Below are 17361 nucleotides of genomic sequence, written 5' to 3'. Positions count from 1 at the left end.
TTACCTGTTAAAAACGCCAATATCTTGTTGTGCCATTCGCCTGTTCAGGTGTAAAAGTGAGGGACATGCAGCCCTTCTCAAGCCGTCAGATACAAAACACTCAATTACCAAAAATGGCCCACCACGTGATGATAGTATTACGCAAAATATGTGTAAAAAAGCCATATTATTGGAGAGCTGCAGACAGGGTGTACACGCACTGTCTCGACCTGTAGGTCCCATCAATTTGCAATATCTAATGTTCCTAGAAAACTGGCGCTGATCGTCTTTTACTCTATTACTCTATTATTTGCAATATCTATGTATACTTTTGTGTGAATTCTTTGAAACCGTGTGAATAACGATCTGATTACCTCGACCTGTCACAGATAAAAGTTTTTAAGTTTAATAATAGCATTTTGTTTAGGTGAAAGCGGGTTCGATGAAGTACTTGTTGCCACCCTACTGGATGCAGGAAATGAATAATAACAAATCAGCACGTTAATGTATACTTGTACATGCATCAGCAAATAAAGTATAATTGGCATCATGTCGCTTATGTCGTCTTTGCAAGCAACATTTCAAACCATCAGCATCTCGGAAAATGAGCATACACTGGTAGCTTTTGGTGTATACTTCGCTGACTAATTACTTAAAAGTCTCTGTAATGTTCTGGGTTGGAGTTGAAAGAAGTGTTGATTGCAGCTGTCAAATTAAACAATAATATCACAAATCAAAATATATCAGTGCAGGGTAATAACGAATGAACGGTGAACGCGTGATTTTGTAACAACGAGATCTTCATTTTTATACGCTGTAACTTGTGCAAGTAAGTTTCTCGTTTTCTGATTATACAAACGAAAGTGGTGGAAAACAACAACAATCCCCATTTCATCATAAAGCACTCGGTAAATTGATCTTTCCGCATTGGTTCAAACATATTGTATGGAACAATAGGATATGGATTTCCCGCAAAAAAATAATTTTCTTAGAAAATAACAGACTGACATATCGTTGGTTCGCATTTTTACTTGCTCGCGACGCCCCTGCGAAATTTTAAAAGTAGTGCAGCGCAGCAGACCAATTAGCTACAGCCACGAATGCTATAACCAGACTTTCTATCTGATTCAAGAAGGGGGTTTTTGTACCATATCAAAACAGCTATATTGCATTACCGGTAAACGATATGATGAAAAGTATACCTGAGAACAATATTGCTTCAAAGGGTTATCTACTGCAAGTAAAGCTATTTACATGAGTTTTTGATAACAGCTGGGGTTTTGTAAAATGTGTAGCCCAGCAATGCGTCATAAAAAAATTAATAAATACGAGCCCATACATTTTGCCTGCGTGTCTGGTCATTGGTTTGGTGGTGAATAAAGAATTTACCAAGTTTGACAAATTGTTATGATAGTTTACAGCTGTGTGAGACATAACCCCCTCCAGGTACGTAAACAAAAAAAAGCAAGTAGCCTCACACTTTCATACAGTAAATTGAACGTAAATCTGAATAGTTTTGTCTTCTATGATTGCCGCAAATGATAAGATATGTGTTTTTTTTCATGGATATGTTCACCCTCGTATAAAACAAGGCTCGGAAACCTTTCACCAGCTGCGGACCCACGGTGTAAAACCCGTTTTAAACCGTCATACGTAAATGGAATCGTGTAAGCTGCAGACATATGGCCACTGTTTCGACCTTGTTAGGTCTCATCAGTGCAGCTGGTGTGACTATCAGACGACTTTGCTGACCAAACGGCCAAGCAAAGACTTCCACTTTGAGTAAATGGAATTATCCAAAACGAAACGTTTTTTTTCTAATATTATAAGCAAATCGATTGAACATAATAATTTTAAATAGAGATGTTTTGTTACTCCATGAGATAAGGAGAAGTCACAAGTTGCGATAATAAGACCTAAAAAATCAAAACAGTGTGCACTCTGTCCGCCGTTGTAATATAATAATTTGCTCTTTTGTTCTCCTTCATGTGATACTAACGTCATGTTATCCGGTAAGCTTTGCCTTCTTCTCTGGCACAACAAAGATTTGATTTTTAATTGCAAACATATGTTCGCTACGTAATGCTCATGTTACAGGAAAGGACTCGACAAAGGAACCATTTCCCATTGGTGCAAACGAGCAGTGAAAACAATAGAGGCTCGGCAGATTTTATCATTACTGACGTGTCCGTAACGGCCTCACAACATACTAAAAATTTCGCCAAAAATAGTTCCTTTGCTGCGGTTGCTGTCAGCCTTTGTAATTTTCACAATAGTAACTTAACTTTTAAATTTTGCATTTACATGAAATTACTTCCCAATATGCCTTGAATACAATTGGTTTGTACGATAGGATTTATAATGTGTATGATATGAATTAATAATTTTCTACAAGCTTAGATAACACCTATAGTTGTACACGAAAAGATGTTGACAAGAATGTTGATTCTATGTCTGATGATAAGCATAGTTGCAAACGTAGGCTTTGCTGCATATTCAACGAGGTTTGAATTTTTTGAAATAAAATGTAGACTACTGATATTTAACAAAATGAGCATTCTCTAATAACAATGTGCAGTACGAGCGTTTTCCAATTGAACGATTATTTTATTACAGGCGTGATGTTGATAATAACGACCAGTCTGAAGCATTTGGTACGTATTTTAAACATGAATGATATTAAGTTACAGTCGAACTCGGTTTATCCGCATTCAGTTAATCCCTTAAATTCGGCTATTTCGTACGAGGTTGTAGGTTGCAAATTATTCGGAAACTTTTTCCTGACAAAAACCTACGGATAAACCGGAATATTTAATGCTAATTTCGAATGACCTAAGAGTTGCATTTTCGCATATCGTAATGGAGATTAGGGAGTATTTTCCTGCTTTGTCCGTACATTCACTAAACGTTCATGTTCATGTTTGTTTACAACACGGCGTGCAGTGTTTTTTGTTACTTTGCCGATATCCTACCATATACAAAGCGACAGGCTTGAAATAAACTTCTTCAAGCATCCGGGAGTTTTCCTAATCAAATGTCGAATTCGTATTAACAGAGTTCTGCTTTATTTGTTTTACGTGTCTTGAAATTCAAATAACGATACAAACACTCCAAAAATGTGCTTTCAGGCTAAACACATTAGAATAGGCAGACAAACTCTGAGCAATTGTTAAACTTAAATAAATCAATAATCTATTTACAGTGGATCACACTCGACACTGATAGTAAAATGCATTCACATTCTTTCAATTTTTTGTAGAGGTTGACAGTTTTACAGATGGCGGAATACCTCTAAATGGCGATGAGAGCCACAAAGCACGAACTTACAAACAATGAAATTATCACAGTTTTGTGTTGGGTATTTGTACTGAAGCATGTGACAATAAATTCACAACACAAAAAAATTCACCAAATGTGGTTTTGATTTTATTCTAGCAAAATCGACATACGTTCATGTGCAGGTTACTGTCCCAGTATATAGTGCAATTAGTGACCAATATGGTGGCGAAATAGACCTACTTATATTTAATTATTTTAAAGGAATGTACGGTTTAGCATGGTTAGCCACGTGTGTTTGTCATATTTCTGTTTAGTTTACGGAGAAGTCCGTTATACAAAACTATTTGTGTCCGCTTAGGTTCGCTAGATATCCGTGTTTTGACCAAACGGCTGGTAGGATAAAAATGTTTAGGTGATGTAAATGACACGCGTTTAATTGGATTTTGCTGGATACATGTAACTTTAAAATTCTTTTTATGTGAATAACCTGCAAACATGCAACCGTTATAATAAATTTTATATATTTTCTGACAAGACATATAGTGTTATGTTGCCATTGCAGCTGTAGTCACTCCTATGTATTGCTGGACACTCGTTACATTTCGTTGCAATTTCCCTTTAACAAAATAAAAGATTTGTTGATCAGCTTGCGGTAACATCAGACAACCATGTGATTTTATTGACTGTATCATTGCAGTTACTTTGCGCAGCTAAACGGTAGAGCTGGAGGGCTAGCGAAACAGAAATTTAACATGGGTTCAAATCAAACCTCTACCGAAAAATGTAACAGTGCTGGTGCAGAATTAAGTTGCTCAAAGTTAAGTCAATAGGCTGTTACCAGCATGGCTTTCAAAGCAGAGTCAACCTACGCAAAAATGTGAGCACGTCGTTTAAACATCAAAACTCTGTTAACTCGAAAGTCTCTGCTGAATCGCAGGAGGTTGAAATATTTCGCCACGAACCACGGAGTAAAATTTTAAAGTTGCGCATAACGATTTTGCAAGTTTTGTCGTGAATGGACAAAATCTACAGTAGATCCATATTCTTTTACTTGATTTTATACGCCCGAGCGGTCATGCATGCGTGGCAAACGCAGTAATTGGTTAACGTGCTGGCGGCGAAATGATTGATGGATAAGTCGGGTCAGTTCTCTGGTGGTGGCGAGTGGAAAACACTGTTTTTTATTTTGGTAGTTGCGAGAAGTAATTGTTGTCGAACGCTAGTTGCAGTGGAATGTCCTTTTTGTTTTGGAACAAACGTTGTTTTTTTCCTACTTTTACCGTTTTACTCTTGTATACCTATTAGCGTCTTCCTATTTTATTACAAAAGTAGACACCTTGGTCGTGTGACTCTAGGTCTTTGCGATAGGCCGTCAGTGCGGAGTAGCCTGGGCGTTAGCCGGTTTAGGGAAACGCTAATTTCGGTCAAACAAATGCACTATTAAATGCATGAGCGACATTTTTGCATGTTTCAAGGATAATGCTGCGAAAAGCTATAATACAAATATCGAGCGAATAGCGAATACAAGCAATAAAGAAAAATGTGTTGGGAAACCATCATTGGTAGTTGCGCGGATCACGTGTCAATTACGACACGCAAAGGAACCTGATCTTGTAGTCTGGACACAGGTTGCCATCTTCTTGGTCGGTGTTGTCGCACATAACTCCCTCTTCCGGTGAATCGTAGCGAAGTGTCACATTAAAGACAGTTCTGCAAAGAAGCACGTTACACATATCGCCATTAGTATCAACAAAAGTTAAGTATGACATTAAAGTACATTACGTATTGATACAAAATTAAAAATATACAGATTGGGGGTTTAACGTGGTTGCAACACACGAAGTCGGCAATCTCGAGTTTAAATCCATCATGGCACCCCATGTTATTAACAAGTTCATACTCTAATACTTTGCCATAAGTTCGGGCTTGTGTTGCGTCAAGGAAAGTTCCTGAATGACAGTAAATTCTATAACACGTTGCTAAAAATGATTAATAATTTTGTTGTATGCGTACAGGTTATCACGCGAGGTCATTAAAATTTTTTACATATTTGTAAACTTATGTCGGTCCCTGCAGGAAGGAGACAACGGGCTTCCGGAATCAAATATTAATTACCTTTCCATTTTGAAAACGTAGTCTGCATAGGGAAACCGTGATTTGTTACTTTTCTGACAAATCTACTTTTAAATTCCATCAAATAACACAAAGATGAATTTGTTCACAAAATATGCAGGAGATTATAAATTTGTTGCTAATTTGTTTATTGTTATTTGCAACAAGAAAATGCATCTTTCTAGGACTTAAATGTTATAATTTTCCTGTGAACTTGTCACTGGGTTGACGGAAAACTAAATAACTTACCCAGGTGAACGCAAAGCAATGACTTTCTTGTCAACCGCAACCGGGTGATCACATTCAATATCAGGATGGTGACTTCTGATCCTCTTCCAGCTCTCATCATCCCCACATCCTGTTGGATTGTCAGTATCCAGCCAGGCAGTCCAGGTCAAAGTGAAAGCTTTTAAGTACAGAAAAAAGTTTTTGTGGATGCCAAAAATCATCAAGATCTACTAAGAAGTTTATATGGACGGCATATCATGAATAAACGATTTCCGAAAACCAAACAAAATTAACGTACTTAATTTTTCCGACGTTTCGTCTGCCATAGAGCAAGACTTCATCAGGCTTCCAAATACGTTGACAGGTATGTGTCAAGTTGAATCCGGATAGATGCGTAAATGCGCCAAGGCATGTAACAACAATTGGGACACATGATTACTTACTGATTCGGAAACACGTTTTTCCATCTTCGCCAAGCGCGTAACCAGGGAAGCAACTGCAGATGGCCGTGTCGTTGGACGTAGAACAGTTTTGACTGCAGCCACCATTTTCGTACTTGCATAAATCTGAAGGAATTTAATTTTATAGGATTGGATCTTGAAATAATTCCGCAGCCAGATGCATAATAGCTGGTAAAATTGCTGCAACGTATGAACAAACACAATCCAGCTTTTACAAAAGGAATAAAAAAATTAACCAGTGTAGTGGCATCCCCATTCTCCATCTCTCAGTCCGCATATTTCATCCGTAAGGCAAGTATCAGATTCACAATCCCAATCCCCGTTGCGACACTGGCACTTTTTCTCGCAACTGGCATCTGCTTGGCAATCTCCGTGCTGTATTTAACATGGAGTAAAAATGAAACAGAGCAGCCTGAGATTCGAAATACCTTGAAGTATTTTTGTTGTGGAAATATCAAAATATAAAATTACAAGTTTCATGTTTTACAAACATAGGTTGTATGTTATACACAAAACATTGATTCAGTGAGTGGTTCACCCAAGAAATAGGAAATCCCCTGGTCTATACACAATTGAAACTGTCCGTTTAGCGATGTTTATGAATAGGTTATTTCCACCAATACATTTAGTGCCAGTTGAAACAAGTGCACAGACGACCATTACGTTGTAGCAAAGTCCCTCAGATAAACAACCGCACTTGTTCATCGGTACACATTCCCCTGTGCTGAAGATATAACCTTCGTCGCACACACATCCTGACAAACAAAACAGCAAATTGTCGGGGTCGACATAATTAAGTTGCCACCATACGAATTACGTACTTCTGACCATCGAGTTTCTACAGCTGGATTTAAAAGAACAAACTTCAATTTTCTTTAACAAGGCAATACTTTCGCAATTGGCAGACAAACAAAACAACAAATTGCCTCGATCGAAAAAATCAAGTTGTTAAATGTTAGTTCTTATAATTCCTAATGTAAGCCACCATACGAATTACGTACTAAAGACCATCGAGTTTTTTAAAAAGTGTTTAACCTTTGAAAATCAAACTTCAATTTTCTTTAACAAGGCAATACTTTAGCAATTGGCCGATTTTGTTTATTTGTTTTCCATCTTTGTTCACCTTCAACCGCAGGTGCGCGGACCAACTCTCTCCATCCAAGACACATCGAACCGTCCTTGTCAGAACACGTTGGTTGGCAAGGGGAAGCCCCTTCCTCGTAATGACAATTTTCCGAACATGTTGCTCTAAATCCGATCCACGGGCGAACACCGGTTGGGAAAGTCCCGCCTCGTACAACACATTCGGTGATGAATCCAAACAAGGTGGTTTCGATGGCATAAAGGAAATCAACACCATCACATCGTCCTGCGTTGCAAAGCGAATTCACGCACGCCCACTGGTGAGCGGTTTTGTCGACGACAGATCGACACGAGTCGAAGATGGCGCTGTCGAGCACTCCGCAAGAGCTGGGACCTTGTAAGTAGTCGAGGAAGCGAGAGTTCGGACAAGGGTGGCTTTCGCTTCCTTCACTACACCTAATAAATAAAAAAAGTTGAGCGAGGAACTAAACTAATCTTGAACGCTAGTGTTGAAGTTGGTTTTGGGGCAATATAGGGGTGACTGAGTCTTGTGTGCTTCTAATGCGTCATTTAACATCGGATTAAACAATAAAAAATATTTTAGATATCACCCTCCCAGCGTGTCCATTTTGTACTGCCTGTAACATAATTGTACTCACGTGTTGTCGGGAACATTTGGCCACTTCCATGCGTTTCCAAATTGAGCAACTCCACTCGCCAGAGTGCCGTCGGCGTCCATGATGTAGTCGTTGAGTGGGTTGTTGTCAAATGTTCCACAGAGTCCTGTGGTTCGGTCACGGAGCAGTCCGCTAACCGAAATCACAAGGCTGAAAAAATAATTAGACCTCAGTTTATTATATCTTTTTAATTAGAGTTCTTTCGTATTAGTTCTGTCAATCAATAAATCGTGGTCATGTACAATCTTAAAATACTTGATCACTATTAAATATATTCTAGGTGGTAAAATACTGGTCAAACAATGCCGGAAAATTAATGTGCGTAAGCGTGCAAATAACTTATAACCACATAATTAAATTAATCTGTATGATAAGATTTCCCAGATGGATTCTCAGTGTCCATAGGTCTAATCTGATAGTTGACAAAACCTTTTCAAAACGCGTCGATTAAACCGAAAATTCTGACTTAAAATTATCGAGCTTATAAAATTTAATATTGTTCAACAATTGTTGCATTGACTGAACGAAAATTTGGGATGTATAATTTACCCTTCCATTGAGCTGAGTCGCAGGGTGACTCCAAACTCGAAGCGAACAGTCATGAAGCTGCCTCGTGAGATGAAATGCACTCCACGGTAATTGCTTCCTGGGCGAACCTTGAGTCCGTCGACCTGCCCAAGGAAAATTAGGTCAGTTTTACTGAATGGAAAAATATTTCTTGTGGCAATGATTTTGTAGGTTTAACTAAATACGTGGTTGTTTGTTTTAAAAACAGCCATGAAGAACGAAATACGATTGAAAAATTACTTTCTTTTACGAAATTCCAGCGGGAGTGCATTAGGACTTCGATACGAGGTTCGCTGATCGTTGTGAGTGTCACAAACAAGCCACGTTTTCCATTTGCCAACTTATGGTTGCGTTGTACAGTGACTCTGTGTGTCGGAATGCCGAGTTCCTCACTTTCCAAAACCCTGTACAGATAATTGCATTGGTCGCAAGGTAATACGGTTCTTTGTAAAATAAATATTTTCACTATATGGAGGTGCTACCAAAATTTATTTTTCGGCTTTTCCTACGTTATAGCACCACTAAATCGAATTCTTTATTTAAGGAACGCTATCAGGAAGCGGCAATGAGAGCAAAATAAATACGACTTCGAAGTTTATTTCAACTTCAACATATCTTCGTTTAGCAACAGCTGTGTTATCACGGTTTCCAGTTATTTTAAATATGTTACCAAAAACAATAATTATCAATCGAAAATTTTGCTTAGCTTTGTAACTTTATGATTGCCTGAGTTGAGTATTTGCTCCTACTACCCGAGACGTGACTTGTAACATCAAACCAAGAGAAACTAAAAGACTTGAACTATGTGTAACGAATACTGAAATATGTTTTTTCCAATACTACGAATTCAGTCGTAACTCTTTAGCAGACCACATATGGAAAATTATAATTTGTTACCCCATGGCGATGTATTGGCAACTTCCATTAAAGTTGTATTGACGTCCATCGACGGTGGAATCGAACGAGTTGCCCCAGACCAAGCACTCTGCATTCTGTAAACAAGTTTCCACTCATATTGAAATAATGCAGCTATGGTTATCTACTATTATATCAAACGCATACAGTGGACAACACAAATTGTAAAAGTACAATTTCCGTTTTTTCTGTACTTTATTGAATACGATCTAGATAAAAACTTTGATTCAAATCATCCCAACAGTTTATACGTAGTAAATCCAACTTCCTAAATTAAATTATTCTATATTGACGTTTGAATCCGAGGCGTCACATAATAAACTCTGACTTAAGTCAACCAATATCACGTGAAAAATGCTATAGATAAGTAAATTTTATTAACAATTGTCACATACCGGCACCAGACATTTGTGGTCGCCACCCACTGCCACGCATTCCTCTTCACCGGTGCAGCTTAAATCGTTGCACTCCCATTTATTCGGTCCGTTACAAGCACAGCGATGATGAGAACAGTCGGAATTTGTGTCAATAAAACCTGCATGCGAAAATAATTGGAAAATCTATGTTGAGGGAAATATCAAAACAGATTCCCCGTAAATATTAGAAAAGATCACCCTGCAACCCTGTTACCATACTGAGGGTTTGTGTTTAACGAAAATAGAAAATCAAAACTTATTTTGGAACATGGAGTAGTTTGGAATTGGAACAGGAAATAATCAAGAAGTTCGAAAATGAAACTAAAACCATAGTAACTTCCCCGCATTTGTCTCGAGTAGCCATTACGTTGAGGAACATATGCTTTGTCGTCGGGGTAACACCCGCAAGACTCCAGTCGAACACAAGTTCCATTTTCCCAAACATAACCAAAGTTGCAAACGCATCCGTCAACAGTGGTAAAGCGCACCTGCAATGGCGATACCGTGATACAAAATAGACCCTCAGATACGATAAAGTTGATGGTTTCTCGCAGATTTATGAATCTCTTGCATTTTTCCTTTCAAACGATTTAGATTAAAATTCGAGAATGTTCTGAAACCTTTAAACTTCGCCAACTATAAGCAAGTTACAACTTTAAACCAGCTGTATGTCTACCGCTCATTGTGTAAGCATCTTACAGAAGACAGACTGTACTTTGAAAAACATGTCGACTTGTATTTGAAGTGTGCGGATCACAATGGACACCATGGTTGGACAGAGACGATCCCGGTGGCTTGGGAGACGAGGAGACATTCGTCCAACTTCGTCGCGAATATCCACATCTCCTATGCGCTAATCCAGTTGCTATAGAATCGAGGATGGCGGATGGAAGGTTGGTGGTTGAATCTCGACTATATACATGATCCAATCGGTGCACTGCCTGGAATATTTTTTTGAGAATATTGTGATCCATGATCCATAAACTTACAACTTAATACGTGTCGTACACAACTTGATGTACAGAAGTATAAGTTGTTGGTTTTGGGACTTATAATTCACGGCATTTTAGATGTCACAAATTCATTCATTAACCAATTTTAGAAAAAAATGGAAGACGATTTAATTGAAATAGTGTTTACACTCACTGCACAGAGCAGCCTATTTTAAACAAGAAATTTTTTTGGCAGACCGTCGACCATGTCTGGTAACAACGTAACGATAAGTGCTGAGGAGGGACTTATATGTATTAATAAACACCAACCCGACGGAAGGCGATGCGGAGACTTCCAAGTCCGTTTCCTTTGTCTCGATCCGGTTTTCTGAGTGGACATTGATCCCTAGGATAGATGTTGACAAAGATTTTATTGGTCGCGTTGCTCCATCGCTGCTTTGCACTTGCTATGAGATTCTGTATTCAGTGCATTATCCCTCTGAGGACATTTGTACATATTTATCTGTGTTATATTTCGCGTCACATTGATTTTCTGTTCCATTTTGTTGCTGATTGTCTGTGAGGTAAAAATAATTTGCTCTGTTTAAGAAAGAGGTTTGTATTGTTTATGATCGTTTTGATTGGCCCCAGAATAAAGCGTTTATCGAAGTGTACGAACGTGGTTACAGCACAGCAGGTTAGGTGTTTGCTACTGGTTAGGTGTTTGCCAAAATATTTAAAGCTTTGCACAAAATGAAGAGAAAATGTCATCAAGACCGGTTCTGTTCAATGGTGGCCGTCGGGTCTGTTTTCACTTGTCAAATATCCAAAACAACTCAAAAAGAATATCAGCCGATTAGCGCCAGTATACGATACTTTTCATTATTTATTTTGATAAACAGAAATATTAATTTGGCCTAGCAATGACATCTTCAGTTTCTGCGCTATTTAAATCTATACATGTTCAAGGCCATCTTTAATTAGCTTCACGATTCAAAAAAAATTAAATAGATTCTGGAATCTCAATTTCTATAGCGATAGCCAATGCCAGGCTTTCTTTGGTTAACGTAAATTAAAGACAGGAAGTGTGGGTATGCGGTTGTTGTTTTGGATTATTTTGAATGGACTGACCATGCCCAGATAAGTCGCCGCAGCTTTTCAACCCAGAGTTAACATTCCCTTATGTTTAAAGAAAGTATATTTCTAGTGCTATTCTTGCTGCCAGGCATAGTAGTTAATAGGAATTGCTCTTCTGGCACTTAAGTTTCGAAAGTGTTTATTGTAACCGACGTTTCGTTCACCATCCGGCGAGATTTCCTCAGGGTTATGTCACAACGATAATGCATCAAGCGCATTAAAACTAAAAACGTAATAAAAAACACAAGAAAAGAAATCGATAACAATGGCACCGCTTGTATCGTCACGTGATCAGGTATGTAACGGGGCTTCCGGTTTCACCGATGTATGCTTCACCGCAGTCCTTACACGGAATATAATACACATCGCCTTTGGGTTGGGTCGTACCTTTCTCGAGGTGTTCGTGTTCTATGTGGCTTTGTGTAGACCGCAATACCATAGTTCAACATCATACGCCTTAGCGTGTCTGTTAGAACAGGAACATATGGTAAAACGATCGTACCGGTAGTTGGCGCTGTTTCTTGTGGCTTGACCGCTTTCTTCTAAACATCCTTGACGGATACATATTCTTTCGTAGTGCATTCTTGATGAACTTCACCTCTTTGTCACGGTCTTCTTCTCTAGAAACCAGAGCCTCGGCTCTATCCATTAGTGACAGCACTACCGCTGTCTTGTGCTGTATCGGATGTGCCCACTTAAACGATAGGTACCGATTGGTGTGCGTCGGCTTGCGATACACACGAGTGCTGATCAAACCATTCTCATCACGGATAACCTCTGTATCTAAAAACAATAGTGTATCACCACTTTCCTTTTCTAAAGTGAATTGATAGAATCTTCCACATGGTTAATGTGGGTAAGGAACAACTGGAGCTGTGCTGCATCAACAATGGCGAAGGTGTCGTGGACATAACGCTTCCAATAACGGGAGGATGCGCAAAAGTGGCGAGTGCCTTATCCTCAATGTTTTCCGTTACTACATTCGCCACTACCACAGAAATGGGAGAACCCAGCATCGCCATACGAAACACCCGTTGGAAAAACAAACCACGAAAGGAAAAATATGTGGCGTTTAAACATAATTTCATCCCTTCTGCGATATCCTCATAGGATAGCAACGTGCGCTGCTCAAGGTAGAACCTTGGGCAGGATGGTGTCGCACCCTATCGAGAAAGGTACGGCCCAACCCAAGGGCGTTGTGCATTATATTCCGTGTGAGGATTGTGGTTGAGCATACATCGGTGAAAGCGGAAGAGCGTTACAGATTCGGTTAAAAGAGCGTCGCCGCGACGTTGCAGCGAAGAATGGCCAGGGGACAGCAGTGGCGAAACACGCTGCCACACTCTGCCACCGAGTTAACTTTGACGAGGTCCGAATCTTAGAGATGGAGGAGGGCCACACAAAGCGTATATTCCTGGAAACGCTCCACATTCACAAGAACAACCATTGTGTGAATGACAAGGAGCAATGCGTCTACTTTCCAGCTGTTTACAACAACTTGTTGTTATTGTTACGCTCCGTTACATACCTGGTCACGTGGCGATTCAAGCGGTGCCATTGTTATCGGTTCCCCTTTTTCTTTCCTTGTGCTTTTATTACGTTTTTCTTGCGTTTTCAGTGTTTTATGCGCTCGCCGGATGGTGCGTCTCGCCGGATGGTGAACGAAACGTTGGTTTCAATAAACACTTTTGCAATTTAAGTGCCAGAAGAGCAATTTCTATTATTAAAGTATATTTCGATGCTAATACCCATTTGGATGTTTATTTTGTTTGTAACATCAGATATAACCCAAGGTTCGTGAGTTGAAACCTCACCGGGAACTTGATTTTTTTATGTCTCACTTCAACTTGTCGGGAAGTAATTGTGATACAGATTGGCTGCGATGGTAGTGAACCTATAGTGTTCCTTTTTCCTAAGTGCATTTAAAATAGATTTTGCCGTTTTTCTTGGCAGAGTTAAACCATCACCCAAGCACAAAAAGATATACTGTTTGCAGCGTAAAAATGTACAATATTGCCTGATTTATACTTTTATTTATAATTTACAATACAAATTGTCGTGTTTCAAATGGCAAATAATAAGGCTGTTACAATAATAAAATCATGCGTGAACAAATACAACGATGAAAACTGCAAAGTGGTTAAATGAACTGGCTTAATTTTCAGCAGAATAATGTCCACCGTTAGTTTTCACTTCGGTGCAACAATCCTCATCGAACCGGGACGCAGATAGCTCTCCCAGTAATAGGGTTAGTGTGGCATATTTCCCTCAGGGCATCACAAGGATTTTCCATGACACATTGGTCATGAACATGACATATTATTCCTGTGAACGAACAAATCTGTAATTGTTGCACTGGAAATAAGGTCTGTAACTTCAGGTAATGCACAAGTTACTTTTATGTTTAAAGATGTGTGTTTTGTTTGCATTTAAAGAAATACAGGTTTTCTTAATCTTGACAAGTACATTATTGAACGACGTTTGTCTGACGTTGCAGGCACTTAGGCCTATATTTGTTTTCTGGAAACAAGCAACGTCTGAAACAGAATTTGTCCTGAAATGTTCAGTTAAGAACAGAAATGAGTTTCGTCACAGGAAACATTCGTGACGTGATTGATACTCGAGTGGTCCTGCTTCGCAACTTGGGTGTTGCGAAGCAGGAAGTAGAACTCTGCTTGGGCCCGTTTGAGTTTTAGCTACACAACTTTGCGAGCAATCCAAAACAGTAGAAATCACGCGAACAAAATGGAAAAACTATGACAAAAAAGAGGTTTGTAAGCCTCGTTGTTTTGCAATAGACACGTATAGATTTTGTAGGAATAAAGCATTTGAAAATAAACACAGATCCACAAAAGGAGTGTGGGTTTCAAGTTAGTTAGATATATTCCCGAATCCAGTGGGTTGAGAAGATTGGCAGGTTCGATTCGAAATGCTTACCAGTTTTGCCGCGTGGGCATATGCAACGAAACGAGCCAATCTCCTTGATACACGTGGCACCTACAAAGCATAAGTTTTGCTCACAGACGTCAAGTTTGTCGGAACAATGGTCACCAGTCCAACTTCCCTCACAAACACAGCGGTAAGAACCTGAGAAACAAAAAAAACACGAATCATATAATCACTTTTTGCGTGCTTTCATTGATTTGGCAGTGCCTTTTGTGTCAATGAATACTTATATTTTGTGAAAATTCCTGCATTTTTGATTTTAGCAACTGACTGATGATTATCATCTGGGGTTACAAAACTTTTCCCCAAAATTTTTACCAAAATGATCTTCATGTTCCGGGGATTTATAAGCAATATTTCTTAATTTCAGTGTCTGAAAAACGGGATCTAAACAAACAAAAGAGATGAAAAGTTGTGCAAAATAAATCGATATCTATTGGGCAGAGCAGTGTAACTGTTTGGCGGGTCTGGTAAACTACCAAATCCGGTCCGCTGGCCGTAGTTTGGTGGCCCCTGACTATGACAAACAACGATCTGTAACATTTGAGACATTTGATTTGTGAGAAATTAATGCAAAAGCCGCCATCATAACTACAGAAACCACTTACCATGTGTGTTCAAGCACATTCCGCCGTTCTCGCACGCGTGAAGACCAATTGCGCATTCGTCAAGGTCCACACGGCAATTGGAACCTGAAAACAATGCAACGTTAAAGTAAAGTAAATTAACAAAGTAACGTAATTAGGCAAAAAGCTCTAAATATACTATATAGTGAGTGAGTAGCTGCTTTTCTATCCAACCAATTGAGACTGCTTCTAAATTTTGTATCTAAATGTGTTTTAAAGCTGAGAGGGTTAACCTCTAAATCCAACTGGGCAGTAACAAAAATATCCCCGGGTTGTGTTTGTTTGCTTGCAGATGCCACCGTTGCAGGGATTTGTTTGACATGGCACTCCCACGAATTTTTCCACATCGCCGACCAGCAAAATCTTTTGTACACCTACACACAATTAACTTTTTGTCGAGGTCTGTGCTTACATGAATATTTTTGGAGTAAAATGAAATTAAAACTTAAATTCCTCTTCGTAAAGTTTTACTGAGTTTTTCGCGACGCTTTTTAAGAATTTTTTTTCACTGGTTTATGGGATAATACTCGGAAACAGAAGCTTCGAACGATTTGTGTGACTGTTTTGTCATGTATGCTGTGCAATTTATGTCACCTATATAATCATAACTAAAACTTAACGGCCTTTTTTACAGGAGTTACTTACTCGCAACCTTATCGTCCCGCACGCAGTGATGCAATCTTTTTGCCTGCAGTCAATAACTGGATAAATAACTCGGGTTTTCGTTACACAGGTGAATTATACGGTTTAAACACAGAAAAATGTAAAAAATTAACTCATACTCGCTTCATATCTCTCAGAAATCTATGGCGAATCAAAACAATTAGCATTAAAATATGAACAAAATCTAACATTTGAAGTTACAACACAATTGTGGGAAAACATTTGAACCAATACAATAACTACCTGGGGCAGAAGCCAAAATCCCAGCAAAGAAGAAAGAAAGCAAAAACTGAAAATTTAGTGCTAGAAATCCCATTTTTATTTGCGCTCCTAAAATATAAAGAAAATAGATTTCAAAAGCATTCCAGTTTTCTCGATTAAGATCGTAGTACATTTGTAATACACAACGACACATTAGGCAACTATAAATTTCCTTCAATTTATTTAAACGCATCCTTGTCAAATAAGCAAATTCCAAGTCGAATCAGAATGGCGGCGCTTTTTTTTTTCTTGAACTTGTGCGAGCTGATTAGTTGCTTTTTTTCTTTTTTTTTGACCACACCGCCAAATATGGCCCGCAGCGGCATTTCACGTGACGAGTGGCTGTGATTTGAAATTGTGTTGCACATGGCGTGTCTAAGTTCGGATTAAAATGTTGGGTTAAAGCGCCAAGCGACTTCACAAACTAGTTTATCCATGCAGCTTTATTTATTGGCCAGAAGGAAGTGAAGCATATGGTACTGACCTAACACAAATCCAAAAAGCTGAACAAAAGGTATGTTTACCTTTTAAACGTAATTGGAAATATTATTTTGCGGTTAAACATTTAGAAAAAAAAGCGTGTCCAGGACTAGTTCACCTAAAGAAAATTGTCCCAAATTGAAACAAATTTGACAGCCCTCCCATATGTAAGTGGTATGTAGTTTATTTCTTCTGGTACTTATTTATATACAGTACATAGACCTACACATAATATTCACAAGAATTGGGCAAATTAAAGAAGCGTCCGTTTATGTTAAACCTGCAGAAGATAATGAAAATTGTATGTTATCGCGTTTGTTTGTTTAACCAACATTCGTTAATTAACGCACGTCACTCTTTAATTCGCCAAGTCATGATACTCGTGCGTTATAAATCTGATAAGCCCGTTCTAGCACGTGAGAGAAATATATCTTGGTCAGCTTAGTAACACCGGACTTTTCCGCTGACCAAAGCCTAATGATTTTTATGTAATCTACGTTTGTTTTATGACATTTTTACCCGGTCAACACGCCTGAAAGTTAGTCGTTATAATTGACTGCTTGGGCTGTAAAGCCAGTGAGTTTCTGAACCGTACGATT

General features: G+C 38.8%; 3 protein-coding genes across 3 annotated transcripts; all 3 read right to left on the bottom strand.

Annotated features, from left to right (window-relative positions):
- Positions 1 to 4771: 4771 nt before the first annotated feature.
- On the bottom strand, positions 4772 to 8484 carry LOC145889656 (alpha-tectorin-like). The gene is made up of 7 exons (XM_082980647.1): positions 7802 to 8484; positions 7183 to 7598; positions 6723 to 6814; positions 6296 to 6434; positions 6042 to 6164; positions 5620 to 5776; positions 4772 to 4968 (listed from the first exon to the last, which is right to left on the bottom strand). Exons 1-7 carry the CDS (start codon positions 7879 to 7881, stop codon positions 4845 to 4847), a joined length of 1131 nt encoding a protein of 376 aa, XP_082836773.1. The 5' UTR covers positions 7882 to 8484; the 3' UTR covers positions 4772 to 4844.
- LOC145890180 (zonadhesin-like) lies at positions 8365 to 12435 on the bottom strand. The gene is made up of 6 exons (XM_082981209.1): positions 12289 to 12435; positions 10085 to 10205; positions 9697 to 9836; positions 9284 to 9378; positions 8637 to 8790; positions 8365 to 8490 (listed from the first exon to the last, which is right to left on the bottom strand). Exons 1-6 carry the CDS (start codon positions 12433 to 12435, stop codon positions 8365 to 8367), a joined length of 783 nt encoding a protein of 260 aa, XP_082837335.1.
- Positions 12436 to 13805: 1370 nt separating this feature from the next.
- Positions 13806 to 16347, bottom strand: LOC145889805 (uncharacterized). The gene is made up of 5 exons (XM_082980841.1): positions 16265 to 16347; positions 15592 to 15732; positions 15341 to 15424; positions 14724 to 14873; positions 13806 to 14111 (listed from the first exon to the last, which is right to left on the bottom strand). Exons 1-5 carry the CDS (start codon positions 16335 to 16337, stop codon positions 13996 to 13998), a joined length of 564 nt encoding a protein of 187 aa, XP_082836967.1. The 5' UTR covers positions 16338 to 16347; the 3' UTR covers positions 13806 to 13995.
- Between the last annotated feature and the right edge of the window lie 1014 nt (positions 16348 to 17361).

Source organism: Ascidia mentula, chromosome 2 (assembly GCF_947561715.1).
Source record: "Ascidia mentula chromosome 2, kaAscMent1.1, whole genome shotgun sequence".
In the NCBI taxonomy this organism is placed as follows: domain Eukaryota; kingdom Metazoa; phylum Chordata; class Ascidiacea; order Phlebobranchia; family Ascidiidae; genus Ascidia; species Ascidia mentula.
This window is presented reverse-complemented; position numbering and strand designations above follow the sequence as displayed.